General features: G+C 32.2%; 2 protein-coding genes across 2 annotated transcripts; one reads left to right on the forward strand and one right to left on the reverse strand.

Annotated features, from left to right (window-relative positions):
- Window positions 1-690: 690 nt before the first annotated feature.
- LOC106421911 (probable methyltransferase PMT27) lies at window positions 691-4,574 on the reverse strand. Its single transcript, XM_013862742.3, has 7 exons — window positions 3,078-4,574; window positions 2,849-2,998; window positions 2,085-2,466; window positions 1,835-2,009; window positions 1,450-1,722; window positions 1,160-1,354; window positions 691-1,085 (listed from the first exon to the last, which is right to left on the reverse strand). Exons 1-7 carry the CDS (start codon window positions 4,557-4,559, stop codon window positions 878-880), a joined length of 2,865 nt encoding a protein of 954 aa, XP_013718196.2. The 5' UTR covers window positions 4,560-4,574; the 3' UTR covers window positions 691-877.
- Window positions 4,575-11,107: 6,533 nt separating this feature from the next.
- On the forward strand, window positions 11,108-17,777 carry LOC106421912. The gene is made up of 16 exons (XM_048735819.1): window positions 11,108-12,595; window positions 12,683-13,084; window positions 13,185-13,325; window positions 13,411-13,458; window positions 13,536-13,604; window positions 13,693-13,767; window positions 14,391-14,462; window positions 14,529-14,663; window positions 14,761-14,829; window positions 14,923-15,009; window positions 15,087-15,446; window positions 15,530-15,958; window positions 16,094-16,347; window positions 16,435-16,516; window positions 16,639-17,022; window positions 17,119-17,777. The coding sequence occupies exons 1-15, from the start codon at window positions 11,744-11,746 to the stop codon at window positions 16,831-16,833; spliced, it is 3,270 nt and encodes a 1,089-aa protein (XP_048591776.1). The 5' UTR covers window positions 11,108-11,743; the 3' UTR covers window positions 16,834-17,022; window positions 17,119-17,777.
- The last annotated feature ends 170 nt before the right edge of the window (window positions 17,778-17,947 follow it).

Raw genomic sequence — 17,947 nt, forward strand, 5'->3', positions numbered from 1 at the left:
AACCACCATAAGCTAAAACAATAACTAACACACATGTGAGAAGAAGAAAATCTATACAAATGCAAGAAGTTTCAAGAGTAAAACTAGTCACAAATTTTGCAATAAGTTTCAAATGTATAATGTCGAAAATCATGTAAATAGTTATTTTTCTGGTGTAAAGTTCGTTTCCAACCTTCTCAACCGTCCAAACTCCAAATATGAACAAAAAGAACCGCATTTGACAATTCACTAATGAAGAAACTCAAAAATATGAAGTTTGTGCTTATGAAAATAAAAGATATGAAGTTTTTTAGATGGAAATGTAGAGGAAATGGTGATTTGTTGGCTTAAAATGAGAAAAAATGGTTCAAAATTGAATTCTTGAGCTTTAAGAGTTCGAAAACGGTGGATTCATGATGGTTGGAAAAATTGATGATAATGACATTATTGTAAATAAGGAGAAATGGTGTGGGTATATTTGGTTTTTTGTGAATTTCGAAATTAATAAAATAATAATAATAATAATGACAATTTAGTAAATAATTCAAAATATATAGGGATAATATAGAAAATTCATTGATGAATAGTAATGACAAAAAAGAAGAGATTGGTTTTGGGTTTGACTTGAAAAGATGGGTTAGTCTTGAAAAACTCCCATGATTCATAGTCATAGCAGTTACATGAGAAGAGTATAACTATGTCAAATACATAGCAAGTATGAATTGAAAATATGTTCTAATTAGTCTATAGTTCAAGAAGATAAACAACTATTTCTTATAGTTAACAAATTTTTAATCAAATTCTAGAAACATGAAATGATTTTTTGCCTTATAAATAAATGTATATTATATAATGCTGCTTCAGTTGCAGATTTCATAAATACTATCTTCTTAATATTTCAGGGAGAAGTATCTGGTCTCCAGAATCCTTTTTGTGCACTTAATATTCCTTCTTGGTGCTTAGAGAATGTTAGATGAACATCCCAGTGCAATGACTTCAACATGTTCTCTATCTCTCTTATCACATTGGCTTCATCACGAACTATTAGTTTACCTCCTGGTCTTACTATTCTATCCACTTCTGCCATTACTGGAACAAGATTGCACCTTCAAAAGAGAATTTGTCAGGATTGCTGATGAAAATAGCCAAAGGGTGTGGAAAAGGCTTAAGCTTGTAGTACCTTGGTCTCAACTTGGAGAAGAGATGATCTGCATGCAAGAGATCATAACTCCGAGGGTATGTGCTAAAAGATTCACACCAGTCATGATATATTCCGAACAAGCCTCTCTCGTAGATTATCGGTAATGTATCTGGTGAGTTAATGTTTACTACGTTCATGACCCACACTTGCAAGTCCTTTAGAGCTGCTGCAAACCTGTTGTACGTTTGAAATGTTTTTTAAAAAGCTTCAGTTTTAGTGATTGAGTCCTATCTCTTTCATCTCTTTTAGTTTTTCTCGTTGATGCTTACCCTCCGTAGACAGCTCGCATGTCCATTACATTCCTCACATTAGACCAGCTGAGCCCTATCTCGTTCATGTATACTTTGCTAACAACGTGCTTCCAGTGTTCATAATCTGTAGTGAAGTCTCGAGGAGCTGGTTTCCCATAGATCCCCATTTGAGAGCTGTTTAGCCAGTAAGGAGGTGTTTGAAGCCTACGTGGCCAGTTCACAGGCCACTTGCACCCTCTCTCGACCATATTGGTGGGAACTTTATGCATGCATGCTTGTAGCGGTACGTACCTGAAATTATCATTTGAGCCTTAATTTTCTTTGCTCTATTGAAGATTTATAGGTTTTTCATTATTTACTTTTAAATTTACGCTATTTATTCATATTATGGAAATAGTCATACCAGGCTGCATTTGCATCATCATTATTTTTGCACATGGGAGGCCTGTTTCGCTTTCGTTTCTCATAACATTCATTCGTGGTAGGTTTCTGGTAGATGGCAGCACCAACACCATTGAGTTTATCCTTGTTGATTGTCACAAGTTCCCAACACATGGATTTTGTCAGCGCAGACATCTCTACATAACTCAAAAACATGTCAGCATCATTGAAACAAACAAAGAAACGAGAACACTTTTTAGTTCAAACCATACCTTTCCAGATTTGAACATCTTCTTCGAGCTTCTGGTATACTGGTGTTGCTGACCAGACAAAATAACCTCCTGGGCGAAGCATCCGATTCAGTTCTAGAAGAAGCATACCGCCTTCATTGTGCCAAGGGACTCTGCAACGTGCACAGTGGATAAGGTCAAACACTCTACTCGGAAAGGGTAATCTCTTAGAACCCATCACCGCAGAGATGGCTGGAATCTTCCTTTCAAGAGCAAACTGAACCTGAGCCTCATGTTCATCTTTTGGTGCAAGAGACATGGCTATAACATCTCTTTCAAATAAGAAACCACCAAAGCTCGCCACTCCACATCCAACATCTAATACAACTCTGGTACGTTTACCCCACGCAATATTTTTCAAAGCCTGCCGAGTAGGAGAATAAATAGGCATTATATTTACAAAATATTTATAGGACAAATCACTTAGATAGCACAAAAAAAAGCTGTGACAAAAAATAGCATTCGAAAAGAAAACCCTCAAAATAAAATTAATTAAAATGTAAAATGACCAAATTACTCCAAACTATGAACTCTTACTTAACTTTACTCCTAAATACTATTAAATCATAATCGATAAACTCAAAACTCAAATGTAAACTAAATAAAAAATATTTTTCTAGTTTTAAGTTATGCTATTTTAGTTTTCATTTTTGTGTGCTATTTTTTTTGAACAAACATTTTAGTGTATCCTAAAGTATTTCTCAACTTTATATATTTATATTTGGTACAGTTTTGAATGAGTTCACCTGCTGAAGGAAATCGATATAGTGGAGAGCTCCATGGATGAACTGTGTTCCACCTCCAGGAAACGTTAAGAACTCACCAGTGACCTTCACCCAGTTCTGATGACCTTTCACCTCTGCTAGCTTTGTGTGTGGGACATTGTGGTACCATATCTACTAGATCACATGCAAGTCAACTTTTATCCATCATTTCACCTCAAGAAAAAAAAATTATTTGGATCAGATCTTTTACCTTATTTCTGCTTTCTGGCCACTTGATGGACTCCTTATACCCATCTGGGAGGGAGACAAGACACGTTGGTGGGTCTTCTGGGCAATGCCTCTCTCTGTGCTCAAAATGTCTTCTACTTGTTAGTTTTTTTATAGCTGCTTCGTTATCTAGGCATGGTATATAATCATAACCAGCAGTTGCATTGCACAACTCCCATGCCTTTCCAACCATTATACTCTCTATGGTATTTGATTCTGTCGTCTGTCTTTGTTTCTCGTCCTTAGATTCTGTTGCTTGACTCTTCCATGATTTTTGTGATTCTGCTGATTCTTTTGGTATTCCAGAACCGAACCCGCTTGCTTCTGAACTCTCTTGTCTTTTCTCTTCTTTTTGCTCTTCTTGTTGTTGCTCCACATTGTCTTCCTTTGTTGTGCTTTGTTCTTCTTTGCTTCCGCTTTCGTCTTCTGTTGTGTTATGTTCGTCTTGTTGTCCGTTCTCATCCTTTGTGCTCTTCTGCTCCTTTTCGTTTTCTTCACTAGTTGTATTGTTCTCCATATTTTCCTCCTTACCTGAGTTTTGATCGTCTTGTTGTTGTTGTTGCTGTCCGTTTTCTTCATTCTTTGAGTTCTCTGATGTACCACCCTGCTCCGTCTCCATAGGTTGTTCTTCTTTGGTCTTATCTGTGTATGTCACCTCTGCGTTGGAATCCTGATCTTTCTTTCCTTGTTCCACGTCCGGAAACTCTTTTCCTTGTCCTTGTCCTTGCTCTTGCTCTTGCTCTTGTGTTCCTTTGTTGTTACCTGATTGAGCACCAGAGTCCTCGTCGCGTTGTTCTTTCTGTTCCTTCTCAAACTCCTTGACCACTTGTTTCACCCGACCCTCATCACTCTCTTGCATTATCTTGTTGTTTTTTTCTTTCTCTTCAGGAATCTTTTCATTGTCCTGTTGTGTCTCTTGGCTTTGGGTCTCTCTTTGTACCTCGTCTCTTGCCTTTGAGCTCGTCTTTTCATTCTTCTCTTTAGCTGACTTTTGCTGTTCGTATTCTGACTTTATGGCGTCGTCTGGAAGCTTTCCCGGATTGTCCTCAAACGTTGGATGCTCATCAGACTCTTGTCTTGTTGGTTCGGGTTCATCGTTACCGTTTGAAGAGGCAGACACATCAGCCCTCTCCGTCTCTGATATAACCGTTCTTGTGTTGGCTTGTGAGATCTGTGGTGGAATAATGGAGTTGGAAGAAAGCATCCAGACACCGATGACACATAGAGCCACAAAGACGACCATTGTAATGGTCGACGCATAAGATGTCGAAGAAGAGCGTTTGTTTCCACGTCCTTTTCCAAACGCCATTTTTTTATGTTTGTGGAGAGAAAAGAAAAAAACGATGGAGAAGAAAGAAAACAAATGAAGGAGTAAAATGGGAGTTGAAGGAAGTAAAAATAGAAGAAAAGAGAGGTTGTGAAGAGAGAAGACTGAATCAAAGATCCAACAGAGTCGGACATGCATACGACATTCAGTATTGTCTTTCTGTCTAATTTTAGTTTATGGTCTTTCTTTGTGTCTCATGTTTTGTCTATACAAATTATACCCCATGTAATGAGATGATGCTAAATGGTGGTAACGTCTAGTGAAGGAAATTAAACATGATAAGATTTTTTTTCTTAATTTTTGGCATATTATTAGGCATCAATTATTGAGAGTTTCTTAAAGCGAAACCTTTTACAATGTGAAAATAATATTAATATTTAACTAATTTCTTTTTGAAAAACACTTTTGAAAATATTTTGGTCAGCTAAATTACTATTGAAACTGAAACGCATAATTATATAGAAAGAGCTTTGGTCAGCTTCACAATCTTTTGAAACGTCGTTAACTAACTACAACTTGTGAGAATTTAAGTTGATAATTTCTTAGTGGCCGACGTTTACTTTTGAAGTTTGGTTTTAGTTCTAGAATTATAGTAACCTACACATAGGTTAATATATGGTTGTGTTTCAGTTTTGATTCTATCTACTTGCAGTTTCTTGTTTCTGTTTAGTTCTTAATTTCTTATGGAGTTATTCTCGGGTTCACCCCCTAAGCTTTAGGTTCACCAACCAATAGAAAATTGTCATTTTAGAATTAGTATCTTTTAATTAAGGAAACCAAATAACTTGACAAATTATATTATCATTTCAAAATAAAATTTAAAAATAATATATAAAAAACGAATTCAAAAAAAAAAAAATGTTGTCAACAAAACACTAAACCCTAAACTCTAATACTAAACTCTAAACTCAAATCCTAAACCTTAAACCCTTGAATAAACCCTAAATCCTTGGGTAAACCCTAAACCCTTGGAAAAACAATAAACATGTTGTCAGCAAAACACTAAACCCTAAATTCTAATCCTAAACCCTAAACCCTTGGGAAAAATCTAAACCCTTGAGTAAACCCTAAACCTTTAGGTAAACCCTAAACCCTTGTAAAAATACTAAACATTTGGATAAATTATAAATTATAAATCTTAAACACTAAACTCTAAATCTTAAAAACAAATATTTTTTTAAATAACCTTTTTTTAGAACTATTGTTATTTTTATTTATTTAATCTTTTATTTTTTATTTTAAAAGCATAATATAACTTGGCAAGTTATTTTGTTTCCTTAATCAAAAGATATTAGATCTAAAATAACAATTTTCTATTGGTTGGTGAACCTAAAGGTTCACCTTAGGGGGTGAACCCAAGAAAAAGTATTTCTTATGATCAAGCTATATTCAGTGCTGGTCCATTTAAAATGCCCTAAGTAAAATTCTAATAACATATTTTATAGTTTTTATTATACATATTTACAATATAAATAGCATTATACTTTCATAAACTAATTCAAATTTTATTATTAATTGATGAAGGTAAGTTAGGTAACTTATGAAATAGCAATGTTAGTCAATGTTTATATAAACATTTAACTATATCGATAATTTCTTTTAATTAAAATCGTTTTTCTAATACAGAATTTCAAATGTAAATTATAATTATCTAACGATATAATTTTTATATATTTGTTAATAAAATTTCTATAAACAATGGTACATTTTTATAAAATTATTATTGTACAAAAATTAGAAATATTATTTTCTTATAAACAATAACAAAAATATCTAAATAAAAATATATTCGTCAAATTATTGAGTCCGATTGGTAATGGCTGTAGCTTTAAATATTTTGCTGTAGAAAAAAATCTGTAGACTTTTTGCTGTGGCTTTAGATTTTATTACTGTAGAATTTTATTGAAGCACTAAAAAATTGCTTTGGATATTTGGCTCTGCAGAGCACTTGTACAGCTGTAGGTTATTTTAAGAGCTGTGGTTTCAAAAAAAAATTTAAAGCTTGATTGCTCTGAATTTGGTGCTGTAGAAATAAATAGGGCTGTGGACAACACTTACAGCAACTACCAATCACCCCCATTATGTCATAAACAGTCGTTTGGTTTGTCCTTTGAACTGATTCTGGCTGTATTTTAACAAAATCAGTGAGTATTTGGTTTACATTCTGTTTGTGTAGGGCTTATATTTAGTTTATCTATTCTATTAATTTAGAGTCCTATTTTTTATCTACTTATAAATGTTGTCATTTAAGTTTGGACCTATTCATATTTCACTAGGAATATATATCAATACCTTTAAAATAAGATATCTTTAAGTTCCCTTAATTTACTTTTAATATTACAAATGTGTCTCTCCTATTTTTATGGTTAACAACATTAACTTCATCCTAATTACTATACATTTGTAAAACATTCACCATTTATTTTCATTTAAAACTACAGAGATTTCATTGTACTTAATTGTTTCTTATTTATTCATTTAAAAAATTTCAAAGCCTAATAGAGTTGCTGTTTTAGTTGTAAGGCATCAGAAATATACAACAACATTGCTTTGAATTTGATTATTAATATGAAATTATGGATGGTAAATTATAGTTATACAACTACATGATTTTTATAATATAATTAACTTTTAATATTTTCATAGCTATAGTGCTATATAAATATATAGTTGCTATATTATATGATTTTAATTAAACATATTTTACTCAAATGTGGGCTAACATATTATATCATCATTTCTAAAATGGTTAGTTATACTATAAAATATATAACTAAATGTATTGTAAATTAAATTAATTTAAAAAATGTATTGTATACAAAAATAATATTTAATAACAAAGTAAAATAAATAAATTAGATCAATATATATTTAAGAAATCTAAACAAGAAAATTTACATAATATTTAAAACTAAAATGTAAATTTAATATCAAAATTATACATTTATAAAAGAAAAAAATATCCGCACGGACGTGCGGGTTCAAACTCTAGTTGTTAATTAAGTTGGGGTTGTTGTGTATAACTTGTTTTTTTTGTTTTTGACTAAATGTTAAAATTGTTGTATAAGAGAAGTAGTTTAGAAAGGTTCGACAGTGATTGAGTTGTGTTTCTTGATTCACTTTCTTGAGTGTGTCTGTGACTTTGTGAGTTAAATCTATGAGTAAATGCTTTAATTTACTATAATTTAATACATTCCCAATTTCAATAATTTTTTCTCGCAAATCAAAATGGTTTATTGTAATGTTGGTTTGGAATTCTAATAAAATGTATCCAAAATATGTAAATTTTGATTCAACTTGTTATCTTTTTTTATTCGAACCAAAAATTTGAATATCCATAATTTACAAAACAATGCAAATACTAATATGCAATATCCGTAAGAAATAAAACAATTAACAAATACTAATATCTTTAGAAATGAATATCCTATCTGATCTCTTATATGCATATATATATACATATATTTAAATACTTATATATATAATTATTATATATATATATATATATATAAAAAATTATAATATCTTATTATTAAATGGATTATTTTAGTTAGTAAAGTTTTCTGAAAAATAAATTTGTAACAAAATATTATTATTTAAATTATTTTAGTTTTTTAATACTTTTTATTTTTATTTTTTTTACGTATCGAATCAAATTTTAAATTAAAAATATAAACGAAATAAATATATGGACATTGAATATCAATGTCAGTCCATAGAGGATCAAATCAGATAATTAATTATTTGGACGAAATATATTGGATCACGAATACTGATAAAAACCTAAATATTTGAGTCATGTCTACCTCTAAGAGCAAACTTCATGGTAAGATACTCATTAAGTATATATTACTAATATAATATTATTATTTTAAGTAGAAATTAAGTTAAGAAACTATACCAAAATTTTCAGCTCCATTGGTAGATATCCATTAAGTTTCTTATCATTATAATAATAGTTTTATTTTATTTTATTTAGTAATTTAGTTTAGGACAAATATTTTAAAAACTTATCTTAAACTAAAATATAATAAAAGAGTTGCAATATTTTAAATAACACAAACAAACATAAATTACATAACAACTTCTAAAAATAAAACCTAAAAAAACGAAAAGAAAGAAAGAGATACACAATGTTATGAGATTTTATAAGCTAAATATGAAGGCTATATATAGAGAAAAAAATAATAATTACACTAATTATTTTTATGTCTCAAATCTTAGTAATATTTTATAATTTTGAAATTTATAGCTTTTGGTACTATTATATTAATTAAAAATCTATTATACTATTATTGTATTGAACTTCAATCATCAATACTATTAAAACAGAAACATGCCCTATTGATATTAGTTCAGTCCAATTATTTTCTTCAACTATACATACACGAAATATGAATTTTATGTTTCCTAACTGCATTTGAAATAATTTTTGTAACCACCACTTCGAAGTCCACAAAAATCGGGATCCACTTAAGTTTTTAACTGCATCTAATTATTTTTCCTTTTTCTATTAGTCTTGACCATTCAATTGTATTAGTTACAACTTAACACAACAAGCAGCTATATACGAAGATGTAATTAAAGTGGTGATATCTACTCCGTGTATCAGTTATATATATTTTTATGAAACACCTACTTAAGTTTAGTAATAAAATGTGGGCAACTATAACTGGTATAATACTATAAAACCTAATAAAAATATAATATGTTACAAACTTTATGAATAAAATTTTAAAGTAATTTTCAAAATACATATGACACAAGTGTATAGTTATGAAACTTGATTTATTTAATATAGTTAAAAACTAAAAACATATTTTGTAAACATTTACACACTAAAAACATATTTTGCAACCATATATATTTTCCAAATTAAAAAATAAAGATATTTTTAAATGGTGATTCTTTGAATTTTGAAAAAAATATTCATATAAACTCATTTAATTTAACGAGTTTTAAATAGGTTATTCAATTAAAAATATTTATTAAATTTATTAAATATGATATATCTATTCTATTAAAGCATGATCATGGCCTATATATTAATAAATGTTATGTCTAATTATTCATTTGTTCTATTAATAATAACTAACTTCCTATATTTAATTCAAATGTTGTATAACCACTTTCTTCTTTAATTTCCTATTATGCATGATAATCCATTACTCCCTACAAAAACTGTCGACTAGAAACCTAAATGAGAAATATTGTGTACATGGAACAATTTTAAAAAATTGATTCAGTAGTTTGGAGATAGGTTGTACATAGCAGTCAGTCTTTTGATAATCATAAATTTAAAATTTCATTAAATATCTATATATATATATATTTATATGCTTTTCCCATATGTGAAAAATCATATACGTATCAAAGGTGAGATTTATTTATAAATAAAATCAAACATGATTCAAAAACATTTATTTAACCTGAAAAATATATGTTTTGTTTTCAATGTATAGTTCAAAAACTTAATTAAAAACCACCAAATTTGTAACTAACTATTAACCTTCAATAACTCGGAATTCATATAAATGTTATTTTAAATATTGTAATTTAATATCTAAGAAAATTATCTAAAATATATTTTCAATATCAAAACCTCTTACTAATAGTTTTTAAAGAATTATACACAAGAATATCATTTAAGTTTATTTAACATATAAGAAAAAAATACAGAAAATTTTACATATTTACAGAAAAACAAAAATATACATATTAACATAAAACCTGCGCGTCAAGATCTAGAATAGACAAATATGATTACAAAGAAACATATATATGGGCATATGATTACAAAGAAACGAGTGTTTGTCTGGTTAACTTTTAAATTATTATTATTTTATAAAATATATTTTAAATTTATACACAAATATGAATACAAAGAAAAATACAAATATGATTACAAAGAAAAACATAAATATTAAATTAAATTTCTGAAAAAAAGAAATTAAAACAAAATATATACCCGCCCTTTCAAAGGGCGGGTCAGAATCTAGTTTCAATTTAAATTTGTATTAATATATAATTTTAATCTATGAATAATGGATCTTGTTACATATAGATAATTTTATTTTAGGATTTATAAAAATGTAAAAATATTTTTAATATCATATAAAGTATATATTTAAAATTTAAAGTATAGATGCTTCTAATGTTGACCAACTACAAAGTGACATGTGTCATATTCATAAGATTTTAAAAAGGTTCTATATTCTAACACTATCCATTTAATTTTTATTTTTTCATTTATTTTTATTATATTATTTTCTTAGAAACTCCTTCACATATTAAGTTACAAAAAAAAAAAAAAACTCCTTCACATATTTCGTGGTTGAAGCTGCTCTGATAAAATGTACTGTTTAAAATAGTGTTGGGGACCTTAGCGTTCGTAAATCGTAGTAATATGTATCATATCTTGGATATCAGTGTCGAGCTAATGAAAAAATATAAGATGATGATTACGTAAATGTCAATTCGGTGCAACACATGTCGTATGTTTTTGGGTCAGTGAAATCCAGTTGACTCACTTCGATTTTGATTTTATTTTATGTAGGGTGAAACCTGTAATTTTATGATTAATAAATGTCTGGACGATAATAAATTTTAGAATTTAGGCCTTGGAATTTCTTCAAAAAATAATACTCCATGTATTTTAAGATGTAAAAATACTAATATTAAAGGGCAATTGTCAATAATAGCACCTTTTGAAGTTTTCCTCCCCAAACTAGCACTCAGGATCAGAAATCACAAAAATAGGTTTCATTAAAGATGTAATTTACCTTGATACCCTTTGTTATAAGAATAAAAAAAAAAAACATTTCATTTCATTCGATCGCGAATCGTGTCGTCTCCTCTCGGGAATCTTCAAACCCTCACCGGCACTGCCGTCTCCGACTCGGGAATCGTCGTCTCCGGCTCGGGAATCATCTTCTCCGACTCGGGAATCGTCGTCTCCGGCTCGGGAATCATCTTCTCCGACTCGGGAATCGAAGTCTCCGGCTCGGGAATCATTTTCTCCGGCTCGCTAATCATCTTCTCCGGCTCGCTAATTGTCTTCTCCGGCTCGCTAATCATCTTCTCCGGCTCGATAATCATCAGCGTCACACTCTCTACTCTCAAAATCGGTAACTTTTTAAAATTAGGGTTTTTGAATTAAAATTTGGGAAACTTGCGTTTTGATTTTGATTTGTTTGTTACTCGTTCTTATTAACAAGCGAAGCAAATGAAGACTTTTGTGTTGTTTTGTATTTGTATTGTTTCAGGAAACCCTTCCTGAAAATTGGTTTTTTTTTTTCTTGTCTACGCAGGATAGAAACAAGATGGGAGATTCAGTACCTCTAAAACTAGCACTGCCAGAGCTGAAGTATCCTATTGGTTCACAGCCAAGGGAAAAGTCAGCAATCAACCAATACTCCGGCTCAGAGTATATCTCTATTGTCAAAAGCATCCTAAAACCAGATGAGATGATGAGAGTCCGGGGATCATTTCTGGGACCTATAATGAAGCTCAGTGAGAGAGGATTGAAGTTATCAGGAAAGATAGTCTACGCCATTCTCACTAGAAGCATCGTTTCTGTCAAGGAGAATGAAGCCTGGTTCCATTTCGGTGCGCAGCCAATGAGGTTCTCTATAAGAGAATTTCATATGATGACAGGCTTGAAATGTAGTGGTGCATTAGAAGGACCACGAAGGGAACCCGAGAGATTTAATTGGGAATTGCTAAAGGGGCGTAGTCATAAGTTAAGTGACGTGGTGGACCAGCTCAGAAACACAAGAGAAGATGCTTCTGAGGAGAGAGTATGCCTCGCAATGCTCATCCTGGTAGAGAGCATATTATTGCGGAAGAGCAAAGGAGGGAGTTTTCCTTTGGAATATGCGAAAAATGCACAGGATATGACATATCCATGGGGAAAAGAGGCTTACATTGTGCTCCTGAAGTCAATTCAAAACGCTGTCGCGAATCATTTGGAGAATAAATCCAAATTTGAGTTGCAAGGTTATCCTCTAGTATTCCTTCTTTGGATACTAGAGTCGATTCCTTTGCTAAGGAATAAGTTCAGTAAGTGTGTACCAACAGTTGAGGTTCCTGGGCCGACTTACTTGTGTGAAAAATACACTGAGATAGAGAATCCATCACTTGATAGGGTTTTACAGGTTGAAGCTGATACAAAGGTAAGCTTTTCCAAGTATATGTTTCTCAGTTTATTTGGCTTCTTCTTTTTAATATGTTTCTCATTGGTCTTTTTGAAATATTCTCAGCTGAAGGTCCATTGCATACTACCTTCTATTCCTCATGATCCAGAAGATGATATCTCCATTGAAGACAAATATAGTGACGAGTTGGAAACAGTGAAAGATGTAACAAAGAAAGGGTACAAGATTACAGCCGATGACTGGGAAAATAGGTGTGTAGACACATTTGACACATTGGATGCTCTTATTCAAATGATGGCAAATAAGGAGACTGGCCAAGCTTCTACTCCGATTGATGAGGATTCAGTAAATGAAAAAGTGAACAGGATCATCACGGTAATGGAGGAGAATCTGAAGAGCATGAAGGATCGAATGTCATTACTGGAAGAAGAAAACATACATCTTAGAGCTCGTGTGTCAGAGTTGGAAGGAAACAGCAATGTTTTTCCCACTAACGTGACACAAAAGGTAAATTCTCAAAACATCTTCTTTTACATTTGCATTTTCAAGTATTTTTTGGAAGATCTTGTACATATTCTTGAATGCCTTCCTAATATTTGACAAACAGCGATCCAGTGGGACATCTTTATCTCCAATGTCTCACACGCAACCATCCAGTGGGACACCTTTATCTCCAATGTCTCACACGCAACCATCGAGTGAGACACCTTTATCTCCAATGTCTCAACAGCCTAATTTGACACATGAGGTATGTAACCAATAAATATTGTTGAGTTTTGAAGTAATATTTGGAAAGCTTTTGTACTTCTTGAATGCATTCCTGATTTTTGCAGGAGACAATGATTGAATCAGCTGCATCTCCAAAGTCTCAACAAAATGAGGTATATGCTCAAAAATTTTTAAGAAAATATTTGGAAATTCTTGTACAAAATCCTGAATGCCTTCCTGATTTTTGCAGGATTACACGCAATCATCGAGTGAGACGCCTTTATCTCCAATGTCTCAACAGCCTAATTTGACAAATGAGGTATGTAACCAATAAAATATTGTTGAGTTTTGAAGTAATATTTGGAAGCTTTTGTACATATTCTAGAATGCATTCTTGATTTTTGCAGGACACAATGAATGAATCAGATGATGAAACTCCTGCCCTTGATACTCAAGTATTCTCTCCTAATCTGACAAAAGAGGTATATGCTCAATGATATTGTTTTCACAGTTGGAGTTTACAAATTAGTTTTGGGTGATTTTTTTTTACATATAAAGGCTTTTCTGATTTTTGACAGAAAGAAACAGAAACGTCTACCGATGAGAGGCCATCCAATCCTAATCAAGATGGAAAACCAGATGATGAGGTAATATTTATTCTAGAAATTATAGTTGAATGTATTCATGATGGCCATTCCTGATATTTTTTTGCAGATTGTGAGAGAGAAATTAACAAGTGAGTCACCTGCTAGTCAGAGTCAAGTTTTGCAGAAAGAAACAGTAGAAATGAATGAGACACCTTCTTCTCCAATAGCTCCAAAGAGTATTGAAACTCCCGTTTATACTCCAAGTCAGACTCAGCAGGTACATGGTCAAAAAAAAATCTTGGATTTTTAAGTTAATGTTTGGAAGCTTTAGAACGTACTCTGGATTGACTTCGTGATAATTTTTACAGATTGAGAGAGAGCCATCGGATGACACGCCTGCCCTTGATACTCAAGTTTTTACTCCTAATCTGACAAAAGAGGTATATGCTCAATGACAGTTGGAGTTTACAATTAGTTTTGGGTGATTTACATATATAGACCTTTCTAATTTTTGGCAGAGGGAAACACAAACCTCTACTGATGAAACGCCACCCAAAACTAATCAAGGAGAAGGAAAACCAGATGATGAGGTAATATTTACTCTAGAAATTATAATTGAATGTATTCATGATGGCCTTTCCTGATATTTTTTGCAGATTGTGATTGAGTCACCTGCTGCTCAGACTCAAGTTTTGCAAAAAGAAACACTGGAAATGAATGAGACACCTTCTTCTCCAATATCTCCAAAGAGTATTGAGGCTCAAGTTTTTACTCCAATTCAGAAACAGCAGGTAAATGTTCAAAAAATCTTGGAGATTTCAAGTAATGTTTGAAAGCTTTTGTACGTGTTTTTGATCCCCTACCTGACTTTTTTTTTTTTTTTTGCAGACGGTAACAGAGGAAACGTATGAGGCTACACAGCCATTGACTGAGATCATTTCAGCAAACAATAAAAAGGTAAGCATAGAAATGTCTTTCATAAGTACAACTTGAATTTTAAATTGTAGAAACTTCTTCATAACTACCTCTTTTATTTTACTGTTATTACAGGAGGATACACATGCTGTGCATTACAGACCTTCCTCTCCATTGTCTTCACTAATTGCACTAGTTATTGAAGAAAATAAGAATGCTTTGGTAAGAAGAAATATTTAAAATGTTTATGTAATATTTTTCTATTCAACTAACTCTTACCATTTACTTTTGTCTTATAGAGTGAGACAGAAACTGCGACCCAATATTTTTCTACAAGTGAAGGAGAGCATTCACAATCAAGCAGGAAGAATCAAGAAGAAGAATATCTCAAGGATACTACAGAAGCTACTACTGAGCTAGTTTCCACAGATGTTTCGAAGACACAGCCTCTTACTCCGCAAACACAGCACCTTCAGACAAGTGAGGGAGATCAATCCGATGAGACACCATCAGAGCAGAATCAAGCAGAAGAAAATCTCAAGGATACTACAGAACCTACTACTGAGCTAGTTTCCACAGATGTTTCGAAGATGCCGCCTATTACTCAGCAAACAGAGCATCTTCAGACAAGTGCTATAGATTTTTCAGAAACAAACGAGGTATGCATCGAGTATATTTGATCTTTAATTATTATTCTAACAATTTAAAACCGCTGATGTTACTGAATCTTCATTTTTAATAGGTTGAAGTAAGCAGGCTTCTAGCTCACTTTCAAATAGGCGCAGAGGTTGAGATTTTGTCTACTGATGACGAAATATGGTATCCAGGAAAGGTTGTTGATCTTAAACTGTGTGAAGGACTAGAGGAGCTGACAGTTGAGTACACGACACTCTTCACAGACCAACATAGACTTCAGAAACTTCAGGATACTATCACGGCTGACAAAATACGTCCTGCAACACCAACTAGTGACCAAAAATCCTTTGAGATGATGGATAAGGTAGAAGCCTTCTACAACAATGGCTGGAGCAGCGGACAAATTAGCATGGTACTTGGTGATAACACATACTCGGTGTGTCTCTATACTTCTATGGAAACTATTCTATTCAAACATTCAGATTTGCGAATTCATAGAGAATGGAAAGATGGAGTCTGGAAGATGGCAGATAAGGTAAATCATAACTAGAATTATACTTCACGTGAATTGTTTGATATACATACATTTTAGTTTCAGGAATGGTTTCCAGAAATTCCGATTGCAACAAATTTGATAATATTTTGCTTGGTGTCTATTGTTTGATTAAAGGTGAAGCCTGATAAGAAAAGGAAAGCTGCTGCCTCATCACAAAATTCAGGAATGGATAATGTTTTCCTAAGAAGGAGCGAGAGGGTGCCTAAACGATCTAGAGACACAAAAACTCCATTCAAGTCTGACAGAAATCCGGCTTTAACTGTAATACCTGAGATTATACCTGCAGTTGATCCGTTTTCAACTCCTGCGGAACATAAGCTTTCAAGGCTTCAAAATTGGATGACATTAAAGCCCGGCATGCATGAAACGTAAGCATGTTTCTGTCCTTGTCTATATATTCTTATATTTATGTATAAGAGGTTTGGTAATTCCTTTGAATCTTTAATCGACTGCAGGTCCCTATCAATCAATGATAATAAGATAAGGAAATCTTTCTTTCAAAGCATGGAAAATGCAAAAAAGGACCTTAAGAAAGAGGTAATTTGTTTACATATGTTCTTGCCTTGAGCTTTTTTTTTAAAAAAAATTCAGGAAGGATTTGTTTAGTTTCATGAATTATATAGTAACAAATTAGATAATGTTTGCCTTTTTTTTTGCAGCACATTGATGGAGCCTTTGCAATGCTAAATTGCAGAAGAAATGAGAATGCTGCTTGGTTCCACAACTACAAGATTCCAAAGGCGTGCTTCCTACCTATGGAGTTCTTGCATTGCTTGCTCTCTGATGATTTGGCTTACAAAAAAAAAAGGTCAAAGGTAAAAAGATTTTCAACGATTTATTTAAAGATACTGTGAGAGGGAAGGTATATCCAGAGAAGACATGGGGAGAAGATGTTGATGTTGTGTATGGGATTACTCTTGGAAAAAAAAGCAATGTCTGGATTGGGATGGAAATTCATTTGAAGAAGAAAAGAATCACAGTATATGATTGTTTTCAAAAGGAAAGCAACAGCATTGATATTCCTCAAGTGAAAAAGTTGGCAGGTATGTATAAACAATCTGTATTTGATGTATTCATCTGTTTCTGGGTGTGAAATATTCAACTGATTCTATCTTGATATTGATTTTTAAATATGACAGTGTTGATTTCTAATCTGCTGGTGGAATCTTCTGGTGATGAGGTAGATAAGGTGAAGATGATTCCATTTGAGATTGAGCAGGCACAAGGTTTACCCAAGACAAAACATCCTTTCAACTGTGGGATATTTCTTGTCAAGATTCTGGAGTGCCAGTCATTGAAGATAGGAGACATGACAAAGATTAATGATGACAATGCATTGGAGCTAAGGAGAACCTTGTCTTGTGAGATCTTCAACCAATTTGTGGATGAGAGCTTTGGGAAATGAGAATGATGCATGAAAACATTTTTTGTTTTAGTTAAGACTCGGTTTTAGTTATGACTGTTTATTTTGTTATGTTGTTGGCGTCTGGTTACATAAGAAAGATTGGAAAGGATATCAAGTATTTTATTTGGGTATCATATATCTTGGAAGGTTAAAATAATGTTTCTGGATGGGTTTCCAGAAAAAAAGTTAAGTGTTTCAAATGTAAAAAAGAATGAAATGAGATTATATACTAAGGATTGGACATGTATATGGTAAGCTTAAAATTGTGATGTTTACAGACAACAAAAATTTAGAACCACAAAGGATCGAACCCAGAGGGAGAGAGTCTGCGTATTTGGATAGTGTGGGAGTTTAGCCAATAGGCCAAGAAGAATCATCTGTTAATGGATTACATTTAATTTTATTTAACTCCAAACTGTAACACAAAATAGATTTTGAATCCACCACATATCGAACCCGGGGATAGAGAGACTTTTGAGTTATAAAATGCCTTGGTTTAACCGCTGGTCTGACATCTTAATTTTATTTAACTCCAAACTGTAACACAAAAAAAAATTAAAATA

Source organism: Brassica napus, chromosome A1, assembly GCF_020379485.1.
Source record: "Brassica napus cultivar Da-Ae chromosome A1, Da-Ae, whole genome shotgun sequence".
Taxonomy (NCBI): domain Eukaryota; kingdom Viridiplantae; phylum Streptophyta; class Magnoliopsida; order Brassicales; family Brassicaceae; genus Brassica; species Brassica napus.

Excerpts from the sequence above, each read along its gene's own strand:
- LOC106421912 (XM_048735819.1), top strand. The coding sequence starts at position 11,744 with ATGGGAGATTCAGTACCTCTAAAACTAGCACTGCCAGAGCTGAAGTAT. Across the intron at positions 13,085-13,184 it reads CCACTAACGTGACACAAAAG|CGATCCAGTGGGACATCTTT; the intron begins GTAAATTCTCAA and ends TTTGACAAACAG. Across the intron at positions 13,768-14,390 it reads CTCCTAATCTGACAAAAGAG|AGGGAAACACAAACCTCTAC; the intron begins GTATATGCTCAA and ends AATTTTTGGCAG.
- LOC106421911 (XM_013862742.3), bottom strand. The coding sequence starts at position 4,559 with ATGCATGTCCGACTCTGTTGGATCTTTGATTCAGTCTTCTCTCTTCAC. Across the intron at positions 2,467-2,848 it reads ATATCGATTTCCTTCAGCAG|GCTTTGAAAAATATTGCGTG; the intron begins GTGAACTCATTC and ends CCTACTCGGCAG. Across the intron at positions 2,010-2,084 it reads AGATGTTCAAATCTGGAAAG|AGATGTCTGCGCTGACAAAA; the intron begins GTATGGTTTGAA and ends TGAGTTATGTAG.